At 39.7% G+C, this 22,212-nt stretch overlaps 1 protein-coding gene across 1 annotated transcript in view; it reads right to left on the bottom strand.

The window, feature by feature from the left end:
• Positions 1-1,404: 1,404 nt before the first annotated feature.
• igf2r (insulin-like growth factor 2 receptor) overlaps positions 1,405-22,212 on the bottom strand; it is a 50,576-nt gene continuing 29,768 nt past the window's right edge. The window contains exons 28-51 of the mRNA XM_073492402.1: positions 22,053-22,183; positions 21,467-21,570; positions 20,759-20,892; positions 20,445-20,641; positions 19,304-19,430; positions 19,016-19,147; positions 16,653-16,812; positions 15,374-15,482; positions 14,968-15,049; positions 14,711-14,844; positions 14,158-14,307; positions 13,914-14,072; positions 13,550-13,760; positions 11,547-11,699; positions 11,125-11,359; positions 10,399-10,535; positions 9,880-9,997; positions 8,752-8,898; positions 8,463-8,647; positions 8,136-8,322; positions 7,904-8,044; positions 7,732-7,801; positions 6,802-7,086; positions 1,405-6,725 (exon numbers count right to left, since the gene is read on the bottom strand). Of these exons, the coding sequence (XP_073348503.1) occupies positions 6,567-6,725; positions 6,802-7,086; positions 7,732-7,801; positions 7,904-8,044; positions 8,136-8,322; positions 8,463-8,647; positions 8,752-8,898; positions 9,880-9,997; positions 10,399-10,535; positions 11,125-11,359; positions 11,547-11,699; positions 13,550-13,760; positions 13,914-14,072; positions 14,158-14,307; positions 14,711-14,844; positions 14,968-15,049; positions 15,374-15,482; positions 16,653-16,812; positions 19,016-19,147; positions 19,304-19,430; positions 20,445-20,641; positions 20,759-20,892; positions 21,467-21,570; positions 22,053-22,183 (3,647 nt within the window). The 3' untranslated portion in view covers positions 1,405-6,566. The remainder of the gene's footprint in view (positions 6,726-6,801; positions 7,087-7,731; positions 7,802-7,903; positions 8,045-8,135; positions 8,323-8,462; positions 8,648-8,751; positions 8,899-9,879; positions 9,998-10,398; positions 10,536-11,124; positions 11,360-11,546; positions 11,700-13,549; positions 13,761-13,913; positions 14,073-14,157; positions 14,308-14,710; positions 14,845-14,967; positions 15,050-15,373; positions 15,483-16,652; positions 16,813-19,015; positions 19,148-19,303; positions 19,431-20,444; positions 20,642-20,758; positions 20,893-21,466; positions 21,571-22,052; positions 22,184-22,212) is intronic.

Genomic DNA, 22,212 nt, shown 5'->3' with positions numbered 1-22,212 from the left:
TTCTGTGTCTGAGAGCCAGCAGGCTTCTAGTTTGTATGCTGAGCGTCTCTCGAGCCAGAGTGACCAGTGAAAAGCCTGTCCTTTGGGTTTTTAACAGGACAAGCAGGAGCAAAGGTCCACACAAAGACGTCGGGGCTTTGCGTCTTGTGCAGTGGAGCATTAACACATGTTTGCCATCACCTCTTCACAGGTCAGAACCAGTGTGTTGCTCGACTCTGGCAGAAAGGCTCCATGACCTTCAGGCACATGTGCACACTGATGCTGTCAGTCAGGCAGTTAATGTTTAAATGTATCTGGAGGTGAGTTAGACACAAAGATGTGACAATATAAACACTGAAATAACAGCTGCCCAATCCAAAACTAATAAATAATTACACTCACAAGACTTGGGGTCGTCTCAAAGAACCTGAGACCTGATTTGGATGCGTCTTTAATGACTCAGGATTTGATTTGGACTTTTCTGAAATAACCTTTAACTTGACTTGGACCTGTCTCAACTGACTTTAGACTTGACTTTAACGGACCCCAGACATGACTTGGGTTTGTCTCAAAGTGCTCATGACTTTATGGACTTCAATTTGATTCGACTCAGACTTGTCCCTAATGACTTGAGAGAGATATGATTGGACTTGTCTTGAAGGATGATACTTGAATCTGACTTGGTCTGGAAGAATTTGAAACTTGGACTACTTGAAAATGTAGTTTGTCTGGAGTCACTTCAGACTGAAACTTGTAGAAAAGGACTTGGGACTGACTGATCTCAAATGACTTGACACTAGACTTGGACTTGTTTCAAAGAACTGCAGACATGACTCGGACCGTTCTGAAATTACTTGCAACTTGACTTTGACCTGTTTTAATGGACCCCAGACGTGACTTGGATCGAAGGACTTGAGTAATTACTTGGAAGCATCTCAAAGGACTTGGGACTTGATTTTGACTTTAGATTTGACTTGTTTCAAAGGGCCCCGGACATGACTTGGACTCATCTTGCAGAACTTGAGACTTGAAGATGTCTCAAAGTACTTACGACTTGAAATTAGATTTCATCTCACTTCGACTTGTCTGGGAGGACATGAGACTTGACTTGGAATTGTCGAATTACACAAAATTTGACTTCTCTTAATGGACACAGAATTTGACTTGGACTTTTCTTTAATGACTTGAGGCTTGAGTTGGACTTGTATCTGGACCTTGACTAGTTTGGATTACTTGAAATTTGTCAAATGTATTCACATCTTTCAAGAAACGACGTGAGATTTAAGATATATTTGGTCTGGAAAAACACCTCTTCACTGAATCACCAATCCCTCAGATCGCACCCCCCTTTGCATTCTCTAGATAAGTCAAGTCTCAAGTCCTTAGAGACGAGTCCGAGTCAAGGTGAATAAACGACACCAGTGATAAACAGCGGATCTCATTTATTCAAATAATGCAATATTTTTTACATCAATGTTTTTTTAAATAGGAAAACAGGCAAAGAGCTGAAAAACAAATCAGACAACATAACTTACACCAACTAAAACATAATAATGATCCCCCTTGTACCGAATCATCACAGAAAATCTTCTTGTGCTTTTTCATTCTCCGAGCTCGTTTGTTTGCTCCTGAATTTAAACTCTTGATCTCGACCTTTGATGCTGAATTAGTTTCAACACGAGTGTTGACAAAAAAGCACAAGAGTCTCCAGTCATATCCTTACAGGAAAGAGAAGGTTCAGTACAGTACCATGCAGATGAGCCACACAAACTTTGGTGCTAAATACAGCAGAGACAGACTCGATGCAACGCTGGGAAAGACTTCACATACAAAACAATCTGCGTCTCTGAGGCGAGGAGTGCTACGACGTCTCCTCGACAGAGATGAGTTGATTACAAAGTGCCAAACACAGGTAGATGCTTTCAGTTCAAACGTTCTTCTAACAAGGTCAGGAGTTAAAGTAAAAAACGTTCAGATCAACAGCTGGAGTCCACATTCCTGAAGAGCGAGGATGTTGTAAAGAGTCCTGATAATAAATCTGGGTTCTTGACATTTCATTAGGATCTATTTGTAGTTTCACTGATTTAATTTCTCTTTGGAAACTCGCCCTGTGTACCATCACCTCCTTCTTTATGATCTCAAAGGTAGATTTTACTTAAAGCAAAACACTCCAACATGTCAGATCAGTAACTTAACGATATGGTTATTCTTCAAAGACCTTTGAAAATTATATGACATTAACACACTGCATGGTGAGTCGGATTTTAGAGCAAGATGTGAACAAACCTTCAGTTCTTCTCAACCTTTGTTTCTATAAAGTGACGTCTCAGTTCTCAGAGATAATAAAGGAAAACAGCAGCGAGAGAGACATGATGATGTTTTCTATTTCATTCATTGATTTTTAGGGTACATTTCAAACTCAAACGTATAAAATATTGATGTTTCCGATGCTAATGCCAGCTCATGATAATTATTTTTTTATCCTTTGTTATTTTTTTGTCTGTCATTTTTAGACAAGTGGCATCTTACAAAAACCTGTTTAACAAATTTTGTGTACAAAGCTTTAGAAATACCCTGAATGGTGAACCTTCTTTATTGATTGATTGGATATTTTAGCAACAACAGCATGTTTTCTTTTTAAACTTCAGTTTCTGTGAATTGAATACTGAGAAAAACAAAAAGATGAATCTACCTTTATTCCCCTTTGTACCGTAGACAATGTAATCAATACACAGAATGTAATAAATACTCCTTCTGTGTATGTGCACGATATTGGTGTTTGCAAATCAATACAAAATCTTTCAATGAATCAACAAGTGCTCTCCCTCAAGGTAATACAGTCACCGAAAGTAAATTTGGAGTGATATAATCCGGCTGTGGATCGTTCACTTTTCTTCTTGCAGGTCATTTGGCCACATGAGAACAACACCTGTGACGAGACACCTCAAAACGTCCCATTAAAATACTAATACTCAGGATTTACTGCTATAAGGAGAAGGGCGATACCTCGTTCTGCAACTGATGATTATTTTCATTATAAATTAATCTACTGATCACTTCTTTGATCAATCTATTAAATGTTAGTCTAGAAAATGTCCAACAAATAGTGAAAAATGACCCAGGTGATGTTTTCAAACTGAACAACAAACATAAAGAAGCTAATAATTTGGATTTTCTCTTGATAATCAATTTAAACAAATTACCTGACAATCTCAGATTAATCTTCTGTAGACGGACTCGTGATTTCAGCTCGAGTGAAACCAGTTTCTAAAACCACTGTAGTCAACTTCCTACAATTCTTCCGAGCTTTCAGCCACCAGCAGAAAGATATCGCTCAGTTTGCTTAACTTTGTCACGTGGACCTTTCAGTTGACGACCTATCAAATGCAAAATCTGCCGTGAGAAGCAGTTAGAAGTTTCATAAAAAGCTGTTAAGTGGATTTTTTTAAATCACTATCTGAGGTCAACAATGAACTTCTGTACTCAATTGGTCGAGTAGATGAACAGAATGATGTGAACACTAGAGCTGATTAACTAAAAGTTTATCAGCAAAATAAAAAAAAAAGGCCAATTTGTTTTTGACAATTTTAGTTATTTGTCAAAAGTCAAACATTTTGTGTTATCGGCTTCCAAATCCTGACGATTACTTTCTTTCCTCTACATCTACATTCAGACGTCACCTTGGAGAACTTTTCACTATTTTCTGAGGTTTCATAATTGATCTGACTAATCAAGAGATTAATCTATAATGAAAATAATTGTTGCAGCCTTAGAAAACACTTCATACGTTCTTAACTGTTATGCACACCAGAGGATAAATTACGTCAAAGAGCAGTGAAGTCCACCATGTTTAGTTAAAGTTACAGGAACTAGATTTGTTGACTCTACCAGAACCTCTAAACAAGAAGAATGAAATGTTACCAAAAAATCAGCTACTTCTGAGTTTGTAATTTCCCTCATCTGTGTCCTAATTCAGCAAGAAAAAAACAAAACAAAAAAACCCCCCATCAACATCACGATAACTTGTTTGGCTGGCACCAAAGAAAAGAGCCCGATAGTGGGATGGCATCCAAATACTCTTAAGTAGGAACACTTCAGTCAGTTTGATTTCATTTTAGAAAGAGCACGAACAAACTTTACCAAAACATCTCCATCCTGTATCTCATCATAACTGGCACGTTTTATGAAAACACTAGTTTCATTATCAAGCAGAAAATATGTTAAATGTGAATCATCTGCCTGCATTCTCGACACATCAACGCTTCACTTCTTTCTTTTGTCTTACATGCTTTTGGCTAAAACGGGCTGATTTCGGCACTACGAAATCATGGCTTTAACCAGTTAAATTCTCACCTTTGATGCAACAATCACAGACTTTTAATGTAAGAGAGCGTGCAAGCGGAAATAAAAATTCCCAACTTCCATACATTAGTGCCAGTGTTGGCTGTAGAAATATGGCTTTGGCGGTAGGGGGACTTCAAAAAACCAACACAAGCTAAACTAACATCTCGATTTCGACCTCCGTCCTCGTCGACCGTCATTCACACTTAAGGCCACCTCTTATTTTCTCACAGAACAGAGATTCATACAGATAATCAGCTCAGACGACCATTTAAATAATCATAAAAACATGTGTGAGCAATTCACCGGTGAGGACAACAAACAAACAAACAAACAAACAAACAGAACGTCCATATTATAGAACATTATCTTCTATGTACAATGTCTCTGATCAAAACAAGACAAAAATCAATCTGTCGCCGGACACGATTCATCGATGAAAATGCAACGTAAATTCATCGTCAGGAAGGCATCGCGCTTCTTTTCGAGGGGAAAGAAAGATAAAAGATCTGCTCTTATAGCAACTGTAAACAGCAAGAAAAGACACGCGGGTGTCTTCATTCCCTTTAGAGACAACACAAGCCGACACCTTCACCGCCTACGTCAGGAAAACTGGAGCAGTTTCCCCTTTATTTACTCTGATAGCTGCTGTTTTTCTCCCAAAATCTAAAGATAAATTGTTTCTACTAACTGAACATCTCACCACAGTTATCAAATACAGTCTTAATGGGACAATAAAGGTCCAGTGTGTAGGATTTAGAGCCAGTGTTTGTTGGTTGTTCTGCTCTGGACTACTGTAGAAACATGGCTGACTGTGACAGAGGCCCTGCTGGCTCTGGAGATATTAAAGGGTCATTCCAAGTTAACGAAAACACAATGTTTCTTCATTTCAAGTGATTATACACTAATGAAAAAATAAACAGCTAACTGTTGCTAATTGTAGCTGCTGTTGGGTAGTTAGCTCTGCAGCTAGCGTTCTGAACTGGGAGCTCAGAGCACCAGGGGAGTGTACACCGCAAGCAAAGGAGCTCTGGACCGGGATGAGCCGTGACGAGCTGGCTAACACGCTAAAGTCCATAGACATCGCTACGTCAAAACCGTCATTTCTTCACATTTTGCTGATAACTTTACTTCATTTTTGAATGTTTTGAACTAAAAGTCTTTTTAGTTCAAAACAACAGAAACGTTTTTTTCTCAGTCAGAATTCTTACTTTAAACTCAGAACTCAGCATTTTAACAAAACAATACAGAACAACAGGTGTTTGCTTTTGGCCCTCAGGTCATTATTAAGTTTCAACTTTGGCCCCCCCAAAGGAAAAAGTAAATCCTACGCACTGGACTTTAAAAACAAAAATCAAATCCAAAAGGCAGCCAAAGTCTGCGATGAGACATGTAGACAGTTTCCTGTTAATCAATGCTACAATAAAGTGCTAAAGCAATGGCACAGCTTCATTTCAAAACTCAGACAGAAAAGAAAAACAATTTAACATCTTTTCACTGACATGCCTCATCGCAGAGTTAACCTGTTGAAAAAGATGATTTAAGAGCCTCTGAGGTTGATTTTTTAGATACCAGAACTGCAAAAAACTGATCGAAATGAAATAATTGCAAACTATTTTGATCATTGATTTCTGGTAAAAATGTCAAACATTTGTGAGGTTTGCTGCTTTTCTTTGTCATTTATGACAGTACATGAAAAGTCTTTGAGTGACGGATGTTGATTGGAGGCGTTTTCAATATTTTTTGACATTTTATAAACAAATCGATCAATCGATTTATCAATCAATTGTGAAAACAGTCAGCAGATTAATCAATAATGAAAATAATAGTTTGTTGCAGCTCTCTTACAGACTCAACTGGCCTGTTTGGTCTGTGTGAGATAAATGTGGTGAGACTGAAGGAACTATAGTGAAACAAATTATTTAAATTCCGAATTATGACAGAAAATAAGAGAAAATAGGGCGCAGGTCAAACACTGACCTGAAGAACATTTTAAATAATCAGCTGTCAATAAATAAAAATCATGTGCTAACACCGACAGTCTGTAGACAGTGGACTGGATAGAGTCTGAGTAGGCCGAGTAAAGGTGCAGTCCAACAAAAAATAATCCCAAAAGAGAGGAACGCTTTCTGCTTTCAGCATGTTGTTGGTTTTTCATCGTCGTTGTTGCTGTTGCTATTACGGAGACATTCACTGAGAGAAGAGTTCAGATTGGAGGGCGAGGGAGCGAGAAGGAGGAAGTGACATCACACCCTGAGGAGGTCCTCATCACTGTCGTCCTCGTCCCGTTTCCTATTGGCTGCCGTGTTGTTACCATGGTTCAGGCCCGAGGAGCGAGGTTTGCTGCTCTTCCTCTTCCTGTCTGACTCTTCCAGGAGGCCGACCAGGTCCTCGTCGCTCTCCTCCTGAAATCAAAGACTTCTGTGAGGTTTTGATACAGGATGCAGTAACACCTGGACTGATGCGCGAGGCGACACTCACCTGGAGGAAGGCGCTGCGATTGGCCGCAGAGTGCCTGGAGAGTCCGGAGGATTTGACCACTCGCACCCCGGGGACGCTCAGCACTTCGTCCTCGCTGTCGTCGTCCTGGTCGTCCAGAGAGAACGAGCGCAGGCCGTCTGTGTTCACCGACTTGGTCGTGATGTGACCGTTGCCGTGGTTACTCCTGCCCCGCTGGGAGGAGGAGGATGAGGATGTGGGCGGGGCTTCGAGCTCCTCCATCAGCCACTCCATCTCCTCTTCACCCCCTTCTTCATCCATGTTGACCTGAGGACAACAAGTATTTAGTTAAGCTAGCACTTGTCAAAGCCCAGTGCTCCCTCGCTTGCAGATACTGATTTGGGCGCTTGTTTAACTTGCATGCTTGAGATTAATGAAATGCAGTAGAGGAGCTCACTTTCTCACTCTTTATTTTAGTCTTTTGCCTCTTTATCAGCACACAAGATGCAACGTCTTCTTCCTCTTCAAAAAACCCCACAAAGAAATGAAACAAAGCACTTAAAAACTGATTTGGACGTCAGTTTCCTTGACAACGGTCAATGCTTTGAACCATTCGGGTCAGCTCTAGTGGCCGAACACTGCCATGATTCAAATTTTGAAGGGCAAGTTGATGGCCCATCTGTCTAACGTGATTACAGAGGTTTGCAGTTGCATGTTAAAGATATTTAACTACCTGGATAACGGGAGTGAAACTGTTACTTTCATTTTTTACATGTGGCCCATGATTGGATGAAGTAACACAGAGAGTCAGGAGAGGCAAGAGGCGATATGTCCCACTGCATCAGAAGCAGCATCCTTTAAAGGCATAAATTCCACGGGTTGGCTTGAAAAGTGTGTTTTCCTGCCACGAACTGGAGTATGAGTGTCTAAACAAATTCAGGATTAATTCATTCATTCATTGGATTACCCTACCTTGGAATATTTATAAGAGACTTGGTTTCCTCTCCTGCAGCAGCCAGCAACCTTCTGGATCACCAGCTCTCTGTTAGGAGATGAGAGCGAGACAGACAGGTTCAATAAAGTTCTTTCAACAATTAAAAAGAAAGTTCTACCAACATCTTTTGTTGGATGCTCATGTTCTCACCTCCTCTCTCTCTTGTGGAGTAAAAGCCCGAGCAGACAGACAACCAGACCCACCAGCAGGACGGTCAGCATCACCCCGACCGCCTTGCTCCGCCTGGAAAGACTCTCGCTGTTGTCGTCAAATGACTTCGCTTCAACAGTTCTATGAGACGAAGAAAGACTTCAAATTACTTGACATTTCTTTATCGAGTTCCAGATGGTTTATGGCCATCAGTGTAAAAGTGTTTACTCACGTGAGACCACACACGGCCTTGGTGTGCCACACAAACAGGTACTGGCATTCATCTGTCTCCAGCATGAACTCGGGGATGCCGACGCCTGCAGAGGGGTTACAGTGGAACATGATGGTGGAGTACGCCATTTTGGTCTTCTCCCGTCCACATGTTGACTCAGAGGGCACCATCACATCCAGGTTTCCTCCTGATGAAAAAGTCGAATGTACAAATATGTTCATGACAACTGTGACAACAAAGAATGGGAGCCAGCAAATGATAGAAAAATGATTTCTTACAGAGACAATCTCTGATAGAAATGGGACACTAAACAAACCCATGAATCACCTTTAATGTAGTACTTGGCCTTGCTTGAGGAACCAATCTTGCGCCTGTACTGCCCGTTGAGTTTAACCTGGCAGATGTTGGCACCCAGACAGCTGCTCAGGGAGTTGTTGGTGATGCCGGACAGCTGGATGTGGTAGATGTAGCGGTCACCGTTAGGACGAATGTCTCCAGACGCCTGATGGTGGCTGAGAGGAGGAAGAGGAGGAGTTCTCTAGACTGTCTTTTATGCAACAATGTGAGATATCTGTGAAGAAGTGTGAACTGGGAGAAGGTTTTTCTTTTGTGTTACCTGAAGTAGAGTTCTCCCAGACTGAGGCTGGCTCCAGTATCAGGAACCTGTATCGTCCCGTTCACAAGCATCACCTCCCGTTGCTTCACGGCACACGCTGACCGAGTCTCCCAGCCAATCACAAACTCACATGACGCTTCATCAACACTGCTCATACAGACACAGATCGACATGAGAAAGTCTTAGCAGGGTTGGAGATTGAACTTGAATGGCATTCAGTAGAGTGCATACCCCCGCTGAGGCCGACCAGTCCCCTTTAATTCAATGAATCCAATATCAAATAAAACATTTAAATCCGCTGGATCTGGATTTTTATTTGCATTAAATTGTGCTCACTCACAGATAACAGCCACCTAAATACAGCTGATCTTTTCATCAAGATCCATACATTATTCCCTGAGAAATAAATGACCGTTTTTGAAAAACGCCCTATCTCGCAATGTTACAGAAAGTGAGAAAAAGGTCCTGGATCTACATCAAAGGTTAATCGGCTCTTTTCTGAACCGGAACCCAGCTTCCATCCAAGTTTGATCAAAATGTCTTCCCCAAAACTACGTAGTGCACCTTTAATAATAACAATAAACTTTTTTTCTATAGTGCCTTTCAAAACCAGAGTTACAAAGGTGTTTCACAAAATTCAGCACCATACAATAATGATTGTCTGTATAGGCGTGTTTTTAAGAGCTATTTAAATTGAGGCACTGACTCAGCTGAAGTTTCTTCTGTAGCGTTTGGACAAAAACCATAAAAGCATGGTCAACAAGAAGGGAGTAGAAATGAGATAATGTGATCGCTTCTCAAGGTTTATTAAATGAGACAATCTGACTGATTTGTGACTGAATAACATCAAGTCTGAAATGTTTTGCAATGCACCTCAAATGACGTTGTAACGAAAGAATGTTTAACTTTAAGAAAAACACTCTGTTCTCTCATTAACTGGCAGTCAAGACATATTAAACCGGAGAGTAAATGAATGTCACTGCAGCGTCACGTTTCGAAAATAACAGAACCAGAAATGTCAACGAGGCATGAAATTGTGTCCAGATATGATACAATCATTTGGTTTATTATTCAGTTTGGGTGAATGTGTAATAAGAACACACAATTTAATTGTGGTGTGTGTGTTACCTGATGAGTGCTGGGTGTCCGACAGTGGAGCCACAGCTCAGCTGCATCACAGTCTTGGCCTTCATGCCATTCCCACAGACATCGTCTCCAGCTGAGTAAGTGACAGAGATCTTTCCGTCTGCAGAAGAAGTTTGAGACTGTGAGCTTCAACTTTTCAAATGGTCACATAAATGCTACCGTACAACATTATCTGAAGATAAAAACAAAAATGTCACCTCAGTTCCTTTAGATATTCTCATCTAATTATGGATTTTTATTTGTTTTCATTTACATCAAAGCTGGCACTGTTTTCACTTTAATTGCAGTTTTGAATTACTTTAATGAGGAACAATCACAGTAAAATATTCAATCCAGAAAAATGCCTTTACAAGAGCTTCTGTTACATAATACAGAAAAATATAGTAGAATATATACAATAATGACCAAAAATTATTAGAAACTTCAAGGAGAGATCACAATCGTCCTAACAAGTCCTAATAAGTCCTACATCAAGCACACTAAGGTGTCACGATTACCCACCAGTGTAGATCATTTTCTGTGTATAGACTCGGCCCAGGATCTGGACTTTTCCTGCTGCTGAGCGTCTGCACACAGTCGCTTCCTCTGGACAACCTGGTAGTCCGCCGTGGATCCCCTGACACAGGTTGATGAAGTACCTGAAGAGATAAAAACAGGAAAGAGTGTCACATTTGAATAAACTCAGGAGATGAAGGCTCATGTGCTTTGAGTCGCCTTGCAGAAACATTTACAATCTTTTCACCTATAAAACATATGCAAAGTGATATTTCTTCTTCTTCTTGTATCTATTGTGCAGCTGGGCAAGTTTTTATTGTCAGAATATTTCACTGCATATGTCATTTTAAAAAATTAAGACAAAAGCAACTTGACACTTGTATGTGTATGAACAGCTTTGCCAGCAGTTATTTATTACATTTCTAGCTCATTAGACACAAAAGCTGGCACATACACATTCAATGTGATGGAACTTGGCTTGTAAAAGCTGTAAAAGGATATTTTTTAAATGGTTCTATCATCAGTTTTAAAGTTTTAACATTTTTAACAGAACCTTAAATAACATGAACAACAAAAACAAACGTAGCATCTCCATCTTATAACCCCTCCTCCCCTTGTCCTTCTGGATTGAGGATAAAAGAAGAGCATGATGCATAAATGAATATAAAAAAATATGTATGGATTATAAGGAGGACTTAGCCGACAAGCAAACAGTGTCCATTTGTGACTTACGAATCTCCATGGTGGCTAAACTTCCACGGCTCGGTGAGGGAGGACAGAGTCCGGAGGTCGAAGGTCTGATGCTGGCTCACCAGCTTACACTCCATCTTCCTCGGAGGACAAACGGCACTGGTCCGCCACTGAAACGTTGCCGAACAGCCCGCTGTCTCTGAGAGCAGCTGTGGAGAGCCGTGGCCTGCAGATTGGTCGCAGCTGAACAATATGGATGACTGACGCTTACTGGTGGCTGGAAGAAGGAGAGAGGAAAGCGGGGTTGTCAGAAAAGAGAGAAGGGACGGTTGAGGTGATAAAATGCAACACAACAAAGCATTTTAAACTATCAAGAAGATGAACTTCAGCTTCAGTCTATAATATTTGTGACATCTCCTCTCCTTCTGTTCATGTGCTTCATCTTTCCTGACAATACTACTCACTTTCATTGCAGAATCCCCACTTCTTGTCCTTGTCATAGTTGGAGGTGGTGGCGCACCACTTCCTGCCATCAGTCCTCTCATCTGTGGTGCAGCCTGTGTACAACTTCTTCATGAGGGTGAAAGGGAACACGCATACCTCGCCCACGTTCGTCACTACAACACACAAACACACACATTAACTGCTTGTTTTCTAATGCGAGGGAATTTCCCAAATGTCCCTTTGTTATTTTGATATGTTAAACTTCACGAGTATAGGAGATGTGTTAAGAGTGAAAACATTGTGTCTATGGGCCATACGTGATAGAGAGGGTTGAAAAACCTAACATAGATAAGACAACAGACTCTTGTCCAAGGAGTTCAAGGAGTATTTTTGTAACCTCTCCTGTGTATATGTGTTCTGACAATGGCTTATGTATGAAACAATAATTATGGGATTTAAGTGCATGTTAAATTTATGTTAACCTGTGAAGAAAGTGGATGTGGAGATAATGGGAGTGTTATTCTAAGTGAGTCCAGATGTTACCATGTGTATGCTACAATTGTGTGCCTACAATAAAGGCTGAAGAAAGACTGCCTCTCTTCAGTCAACATCTATGCGCTGCTGATGTGTGACTCTTACTTGCAAGCAATAAAGACCGTCTAGAAAATAAATATTGTGTCGAACTTGGTGTTTGACCAACTCTCATCTGCACTAGACAAGCGACCACGACACTAAGAATGAGGATCTTATCTTGTTGTTGTGCTCCAGTTTGCTCCTGGGAAACTAGAGTATTAGTGTTTTTACATTATTGAAAAACAGTGCATTTAATAAAATATAAAAAAGTATACTAATGTAGAAATATTGGTGCAGCTTTTACAAATACAGAAACAGATTTAGACATTTTTCGTCTTTATAAAAGTTTAAATTTGACATTTTATTAAAACAGCAGGTAAGCTGTGCTCAGATCTTCAAACGCAGTTTTACAAATCCTGATGAATATGTTGTTAATCGGGATAAAAATTCTCATACAGATAATTTGGTTCTTCAAATGTACTTTGTGGATTGATCAGTTAATATTAGATTAAGTTATTAAGAATAATAGTGTGAGCTGATGTGTATTTTTGCTCCACTGGTCTGATAAAATTGACTGATATAATTTTTGTTGAGTTATTTTAGTTTCTCAATCAACTAATTTAAAATCAAATAAAATAATTACATCTTCCAACATCTAGGTCATTTGTATATGAAAATAAGTTCACATATGCAGCTCACACAAAAAATCTCAAGACGGAAAAATTGCACATATATGCAGGTTTTTTAAATGCAAGTAAACCCACCAAAAATTGTTAATCTACAAATTTGTCTTTCCATCTTTTTTACTTTTGTGTGACGTTCAATGCCAGAAACACGATGAAGAACAGCAGCAGATTATAAACCACTTCAGACTACATCGAAGACATTTCACTTGTTTTACTTAATCAATAAAATTCTGAATTAGACACATCGTTTTTTTTTCCAGAGCTGATAATGGAAGTAGTTAAGGGGTGAGGCATCTTGCATCTTACTCATTTTTGTTGAGCAGTGCACATCTGCAATATCAGTATTGACATGGATGCCAGCGATAACTTTACAGTGGTTACATTATCTTTTACTTCAGTTTTACTTCTTTTAAACTCAACGCCAAGTGAGTGCCACTCGTTCGAAAGTGGCTAGAAAGCCATTTACAAGCCAAGGTCCTTAACATGCTGCAAAGGGGCTTCAGAGTAATTTGATCTGGGAATGAAGGCTGGTTGCTCCAATGGAACAAGGTTTTTTTGTCTAATGTTTAAAGGGTATAAGCTGCACTTTATCACGTTTTGTCTTAAAATGTGTTGCTTTTACAGCTCAAGATAAGCGTTAAGCAAGTTTTAAAGAACTGAAAACAACAGAAGAAAAGAATAAAAACTTAAATTACTGAAGTATGAAGAATTAGGCCCTGGTCTTAAGCCACCGCAAGATTCGGTAGTTTTAGTAGCAGTCTTACCAGGTGGGCAGGAATCTCCTCCACCATACTGCATCAGTACGGCCTGCTCATCATGTTTGAAGTCCATCTTCATGGCATTGCTGATGCCAAATGATGAAGCAGTCTTCTCTGGACCAGAACCAGACACCCGGCAAACGGCACTGTTCTTACAGGCCGCCTCTGCCACTGAGCCACAGACGTTGATTTGATACATGCTGGAGCCTGCCGGGACCTAAAGCACAGAAACTTTACTTTACTACAGTTTTAATAACTGGATATAATAGAAAAAAATAGAGGAACATAACACAAACCAAAGGAAATAGATTTAACAAGATGAATATTCAAAGCGTTCAAAATCACTGGGATGTAACGATATGGAGCTCACCTGGACTTCACCAGAGAGGGTGGACAGGTCAAAGGTGAACTGCAGCTGGGAGTCGGTGAGCTTGCAGCCGTTGGTTTGTGTGGCGTCCGAACAGACGACAGGAGTCGCCCACTCGAACAAATGGACACATCCCTGCAGCTTCAGCATTTGCGGAGAGCCCTGGATAAAGACATGAAGGTCACTGCTTTGTTCAACAGGAACAGTTCATTTGTTAGTATTCTCATCATTAAAAGTGCTGACTGACCAGCTCCACTCCTCTCTGGCAGGTGAATATGATGGTTGAGGTGTAGTTCTGCGCAGGATCAGACGCACACTTGGTGGAGCTGGAGTAAGTGATGGACACTTCCCCTGTTTCACTGTTGATCTCAGGGCCGCTGGTCGTCCGGCCAATGTCCTTCAAGAGAGAATTAAAGAGAGAAAAGGATGAAGGCAAAATTATTGACAGGCAGAAAGGAACATAGATATAAAATTGAGAGACAGGAGAAGAAGGATCTGTTTGGTTAGGATCTTCTAATTATTTTGTATTTATTTTAAATTCATTTTGTGTTATGGTATTAAATGTATGTTGTGGTACAAGAAGGGACACCCCATGTGCATTTTGAACATAATTTTGAGCTCCCCCAAATATATTTCATGTCACAAATGCAGCATGTAAAACCAGTCACTGTAAAGGCTGTGTCTATTGTCCTGTTGCCTATTTGCTGCATCAAGAGGTTTCATCTGACCTGTGTCCCATTGTCAGAGCGCTGGTTTCCATCAAACCAAATGAAAGTGAGGTTAAAGTAAACTGTTCTTACCACAGGAGGTCCATCATCAGGATCCATACAGACAGAAGCTCCAGGGGGGCAGGTGACCCCGGGGATCGGGTTCAGAGGCTGACAGATGTTGATGTAGAAGTCTGGAGTTTCATCACTTTGGTCCACTGCCTCGTCTGGAAGGACACAATTAGAGGATAGAAAGTAAGTCTGGACGAATGTTGTGCCCCAGAAATGACACACATGACTTAAAATATTAACTGACATGATTCAAATCATAACATATCTGATAACTGTACCTGTTGCCGTGTAGTATCCACTGACATGAATCAGAGGAGTCAGGTCTATGAGACCAGAGCTGTTCTGGACTGAACACCTCACCTGAAAGATTAAATAACGAAAGAAACATCAGAGGTTCATCTTTGCAGAGCTTAAAACCAGGCTAAGTCTAACACATTGAGCTGTAACAGTTTGTATGCTTCAGAAAGGCCATAATACAATCATTGTTATACTATACAATGGCTGCAGAAAGATTTTTCTTCCAATATATTTTTCTTTTTGTTGAACGCAGTTTTACAGGAAGACCATTCAATTCAATTTGGGGATTTTTTTTTAACTGGATAAATACTGACTTTTTAAAAAGGTCAAGAGCACAGAGGTACCGTTCTCTACTTATTGCTCTGACAGATATACAAATCTACTTACTGGCTGTTCACAGACGAGCGGTGTGTGGAATGAGAAGAAGTGGGTGCAGGTCTCCGCGTTGGAGTCAATGAGAACCGGCTCTGGAGGGGCCGAGCCCATGTTAGGTGGCCTATACAAACACAATACAAATATTCAGAACATAGAAAATAGTATATTTGAGTGTTAACATGACAAATACATTACTGGTGTTTTGAAAAAAATAATCACAAAGATTTTAGGTTTCTGACAGCTTAAACGATAAAATAATTCATTAACCTGGAGAAAAGTAAATATAATTTAAGAGAAAATAAATGCCTGATTTTTCCCACTTCCTGTCTCGATTCATTGAGGAACAAGGCTTTTCAAAAAACATCCGAAATGCATGTTGTTGCGTATATGAAAAATGTCAAAAACATTGATTTAAACAAAGTAAGTAATGGACTTCATGTGCCTCCATTTTGTGAAAAGCGGTGTTTAGATTCTGTAAAATCTGAAGTCTTGCAACAGCTGTCGTGTTTTTCTACTATAATGTAATTTTTGTCTTGACAGAGATGTTATTTCTGTCTTGATGAATATTAGCTTATTGCTAACTCTGTCAAAGCTAAAGGCTCATTTATGCTCAATGTTAGATACGCATATGGATATGAACGGAGCCCTCTGTCTGTACACTGCGTTCATTTCGTCCATATTTCTGCACGTTTTCTGGAAGCTTATGGATACAGACCAACAGAGCAGTACCTCCGGTAGTCGTTGGGGGCAGTGTAGCAGTGATTCTGAGAGTTGGGGAGAATTTTGAAATATTTTTGATGTCACTTCACCCAGGGCATAGAGAAAAACAAGTACTACAGAACAGCTGGGAGGAGATTGGACAGGAATTAAATGTGAGTTGGACGGTGGTGAAGGAAAACTGGAGGTCTGCGTGAAACAGATTTTTCTGTGAGTGACGCCCTCAAGAGGTTGTATTGCTTAATATCCACGACAAAGAGAATCAGTATTGTTTGAAACCGACGTATCTATTTTCGTATGTAAAGGGAGCAAAAATTTGCTTTAAGGAGCTGTGCACTGCCCCGTCAAACAAATAATACATAAATAAATAATAGTTCATTAAGTATAAGGGCTTAAATTATTCAAGACATCTTAGTAAGTTAGATACCCTGACAATAACTTGGCTAAATCGCTGAGCACCGATTTATCTGTACAAAACTTCATCTTAAAAAATGCATTTCAAAGCAGTTGAAAAAGAAATGTAATGAAAAAACTAAGGAAAAAATCAAACACAGGCACAGAGAGTCTGAAGTACCTGCAGATGAAGTGGATGATGGTTTTGTGGTGGAGATCAGGGTTCGCTGCGCATGGACTTCCTCCTTCATATGTCAGCTCCAGAACGTGATCTTTGTATGAGAGTTTCCTGCTCACCTGACCGCCGCTCACCGCTGTCTTCGTATCCTTAATGCACACAGCTACAACACACAATACGCATACAGAAATTACAAAAGAACTGCACAAAATCTGATATATTTGTGCTAAAGACTCAATAGATACACTACTTGTTAATGATAGTTATATGATAGTTTTATGTAGATTACAGTTTTAAAATGACAACATGGGAACTTCTTTGATAAGTTTGTCCAATAAGATCACTTATTCACAGTTTAAACCTGTTAATCCAGAATAATTAAATCTAGATTTCTAAAAAGACAATTACATAAAACTGATTTTTATTAACTCCAAGAAGGAGGTAATGTTTTTGGCTCTTTTTGTTTGTTTGTTACTTTGTTATCTCGCAGATTTCAGTGACATTTGGAGAAAGGTTGAGTCATGAGCCATAGGCAAGTGATTAGATTTGGAATGAGCTGAGAATCCAGGATTTATCTTCTAATGACTAGTAATCTAGTCACTTCAACAAGAAAAAAATCTGGTGTATGAATCCCAGAATTATTGTCATAATGTGGGTGCTGTTTTCATTGTTGCTGTAGTTTTATTGTTGTGAATTCATATTTTTTTTGCAATTTGTTTGTTTGGTTTATTTGTGCTTTTTAAATGTTTTTATATTATTGTGTACGTTCTTACTTGTGTGGACCCCAGCAAGAAGAGCTACAAATTCAGACCTATTCGCTGAGGCATGTGCTCTCTCTGTGCCTCCCAGTTTACTGTGCATCATCTACTACAGCCCTGGTGAAAGAGTAGTCAATAATTTGAGAAGTTGTGGAATTTCAGGTCTCTTCTGACGTCTCCGACATGCCCTCAGTGTTACATAAACCAAAAATTAAATAGTAACCAGGAGAGAAGTGAATGAATGAATCCCTCTCCTTAATTGCAGTCATCTGATTTTGTCGCAAGAAAGTTTATCTTGGAATCTGCAAAGCTTGTCTGATAAGAAAAAACAGTTACACATTTAAAAAGTCACATAACTCTTCCATTAGAGTGTAACTTCTTAAACCATCATGCAGCAGCCTGCAAAAAATCCCTCTGTTGTTCCATCTACATTGATTCAAGCAGTTTTCTCTCCAGTTAAAACTCTTATTCTGTTTGACCTGATCTGTTATGTGCTCAGAAACATTTTCTTCTCTTTTTATGATTTCTCTCAGTTTTCTACAGGTAGAATAGAAATAAAGTACAAATGTATTTCATTTGTTAGTTCAGTGCAAGGTAAAAATAAGTTATTTAATAGTAGGGGGAAAAGATCTGTACCAACTGTTAAAAAAAACATATAAAAATGTATACAATAGCTGTTTGCATTTTTGTGTGATTATTGGACAAGCGTTTGTGGCAGAGATGGTACGCAGCAAGGCAGGGAAAGAACACCGGCCCGCAACTGAAAGCTGGAAAGATTTATTGGTCTTTATAGGTCTGTCTCTGCAAGCCGCTGCCGCATCAAACTGAATGGAAAACTGCTTGAAGCATCCGTGTGGTACTTGAATGCTGAAATGACCCTCCTACGAGATGTTAATACCAGCTAATTTGAATTCGAGACCCCTGCTCTACTGGGTAAATTTCAAAGAATAACATATATTTACATATTTTAAAACAAAATCTAAATCTAATCTAATCAGTGACCCAACAGGATTTAAAGTGGAGTTAAAGGTTGATTCTAGCTCAGTGTCACATTTTGAAAACACAGAGCACATTTCAGCTCTGACCGGTTAAAGGCTCATCTAAGTGATTTCTGTGTGTGCACACTGAAGAGGGTTTTTTAACGTAAGCAGGTGACCTTTGACTCTTTCAGTGACCGAAGAGAAACTATCTGCAGGTTTTGCCAGTTTATGATGTCCCTTTAAGATAGATCTATCTATTTTAAAGGGACATCATAAACTGGCAAAACCTGCAGATAGTTTCTCTTAACAACACCTTCATCAAGACATTTTGTTAAAAGGATTGAAGCACACAACAGAGTCAACTTTCTGTTTCTGTTCATTTAAAAATTATCAGTTATAAAACATGAAACTGACGGATACGTAAATTCTAGATTGATTCATCAAGAAATATGTCAACCAAATATTGTAGCATTCACAATTTAAGCTAATTTCACAGCTGACTTTGCAACTCATACCTCTAAACTGATGCATGCAATAGAGGAGGAGTGGTGTTAATTCTATGAACCAATAATTACAAAATAAATGGCTGAGAGACGACCTGGTGAACCTAGTGGATGGCTGTACATACCGGTTCCTGGGCTGCATCCAGCGTTGGTCAAGTTCCCACAGATGTTCATGCGGAACATCTTCCTGCGTTCCTGTTGATGGTACACGGTGTAACCTCCTTCTCTCGTCAGGGTGTTGAGATCAAACAAATGACCTGCGGGAGAAGAGATGAACAAGGTTTACAAAAGAAAAAGAGGGTTGTTATCGAGGCCTGAACTGTCATTTCTAGACTTCTACATGTCGTGTGTCCAGTTTCTATCGTCATCAAAAGGAATTTGTACAGAACCACTGATTTGTTTCGATGTCTGACCTGTCGCTGGGTTGGTGACTCTGCAGTCGTCGTGCTGGGTGCTGTTTAGAGGGCAGGCAGCAGCTGTTAGCCAAAGGAAATTGTAAACACAGTTCTCGATGGCAGAGATCAGAGTAGGACGGGAGTCCTGGATGGGAGAGAGGAACACACATTTTACGGAGTCCTAAACTGGCTGGATATTTTGGCAACAAAAAGGATTGACAAGAATTACAACGGTGTTCACACATGATGAAAAACATATTGATCGTCATGTTCTCTGTTTTCACTGTTAGATGACTGATGTATAAGTTGTATTTAATGAATAGATGGAAGGGAGAAAAGTAGAAGAGGAAACTGACTGAAAACTTCAGACAATCTGCTGATCTGATTGATGTTTTATTTTTCCCTATGAAAGAATCTAACTGCCTTGAAACTATCACTAAAGAATGATTTTATTTCTATTGTCCTCTCATCGCTGAACTCCACAGCTTCTTCTTCTTAAACAAAGCTTGTTGTCCACTCCAGCTGTCCTAATATCAATGGTAGAGGACTTCTTTTTTTGTGAATAAAGCTGTACACATGTTGTAGTTGCCACAGGGTCACGTTTGACTAATCTGTGGCAGTCGGCCCTGTTCAGAATCAGAAACTGATACCCCAGTAGGGCTGCAGGATTCACACTTTTACTTTCTCTGACTATGTGGAAATCAAAGACAAACAAAGGCAATAAAATATGAGTCTTATAGGTAAAACATGAAACACATGTAGGCTGATATTGACTGGCAGATAATCTATATGAAAAAAAGAAAAAAGGGATAAAAAAAGAATAGTCAAATCTTTGTATTTAACAGTCAAATCTGATCAGACTAACTGGATTCTGAGATCAACTATGGGAGAAATGCTTCTTTTTAATCCCAATATAACCTTTTTCTATAAAAATAATAAAATAATAATAACTTATAACTGTATGTATAGGCAATTAAACCTGATATTAAACCTTGCAGCATTTAGACCAACATGCTAAATCACTGAATGCCAAACTATTGTGATTATTTTGCAGGGTGAAGCAGGTTTAATTAAATGTTTTACAGACTGACATCCCTGAAGCTGTCCAGGATACATATACACTATCTGTCTATCATCTGTAAAGACGTGTATCCCTCACCACTTTGTCTTTGTCACACTTGAAGCGGATGATGCTGCTCCTGTTGCGGATTCCATCTGGACAGACCTGGCCGCTGCTGTAGTGCAGCTTCAGGACACTTCTGTCCCACGTAGGACCGGACTCCACCTGTCCCAGACTCACATAGTCATCTCCGTCCTTCATACAGGACGCAGCACTGGAGGGACACTTCCATGAACCTGTCATGGACAGAAAGCAGAGGGTCAACCTTGGATGACTTAAGAAAATGCAGTTATAGTTGGATGCTTCAGTTTTACTGTAGGCTTTACTGAATGAAAACACGTATGCACACTGACCTCCCTGCTGCACCAACGACCTGCAGACATTTATGTAAATGTTTTTCTTCGTGTCGTCCGTAGCGTGCTCCACCTCCCAGTTGCGAGAGTCCATCGCCAGAGGGGAGAGGTCGTACGAGTGACCCTGACCATCACTGAGGACAGAGGACACAGCAGACGTACAGATGGTCAAAATTCATGTGTGTTCAAGGTCTGTGCAGTCTTCTGAACAGCGGTTGATTATATTATAGTAACTGAACTGTTTTAATGCTAGTCATTACCCTGCAGCTACTGTAGCATGCTTGGTGGTGATCAAAACTCAAAATAAAAAAACACTGATTTACGAGTACCTAATTTATTACTCAACAATACGCTTTTTCCATGTGACTGCAATCACTTGATGAGATGAGTAGAAACAACTTCATCAAATCTAGGAAAACTACGATCTTTGACAACTTCCTTTTAAGATGTCGACTCTCAAACTCAAAGGAAAACATACTTAAATAAAGAAATAAAGAATAAAAAATATATATAGATAAAGATAAATTATCTAACTTAAGGCCATACAAGCAGTAAAAAGACAGCTGAAGTGTATGAGTAAAATAAACGAGTTTAAAGAAATCAGAAACATTGGATGTGTCAGACACACGTGTGCATGAAAACAGAGGAAGAAGAAGAAAAGACAAGAGGCAGCAAGAGAAGAATGACATATATGAGGTGAACTGTTACTTGTATGAGCAGCTGGTGGTTTTGACCGGGACGCAGGCCAGAGCGGTGGGCCAGCTGAACAGGTAGGTACACTCCTCAGTCTCCTTGATAAACTCTGGTACTCCCTGAACAAATGAATCGACACAACACACAGTTAGTCACCATCGCTGAAGGGCTGGGATACATATCCATGCTTTACATGAAGAACCTGAAAGAAACCTAACTGTTTGCTGTCAGACGCAGATGAGAAGATGGAGTTTTGGACAGAAGTTTAAAAATGAATGTGTGTTTTTGTTCTCTCATCTAAGGAAACTCTTTTCAACACTTTTAGATCACACCTCTGGTAATCTTGTACACATGTACACAATCTGCTTATCCTGTTTGACTCTGGAATTCAGTATGTCACAATACAAGAGCTAGGTTCTCTCGAAATGGAGTCTTATCTGGACTTAAAGTGGAAAAAAACTACAAAAATATTTCCCTTGAGGTCGAAGCTACCAATCAACCCTGCCAGAATTTATTGCATGAGCTAATTATTTATTTTCTTTTTATTATGATACTTATTATAACCCAGTAAGAGCTGTGGGATCAGCTGTGTGACACTCACAGGGTGTCTGTCAGGATGGCAGGAGAAGTAAATCTCTGTGGATCTCTTGTAGATCCGATGACAGGTCTCTCCATTAGTGTAGTTCAGGATGAGCTGTTCTCCCACATAACTCAGGACCTGGTTCGCCATTCCTGCACATATGTAACAACACACACACGAA

This window comes from Pagrus major, chromosome 22 (assembly GCF_040436345.1).
Source record: "Pagrus major chromosome 22, Pma_NU_1.0".
NCBI classification, from domain to species: domain Eukaryota; kingdom Metazoa; phylum Chordata; class Actinopteri; order Spariformes; family Sparidae; genus Pagrus; species Pagrus major.
This window is presented reverse-complemented; position numbering and strand designations above follow the sequence as displayed.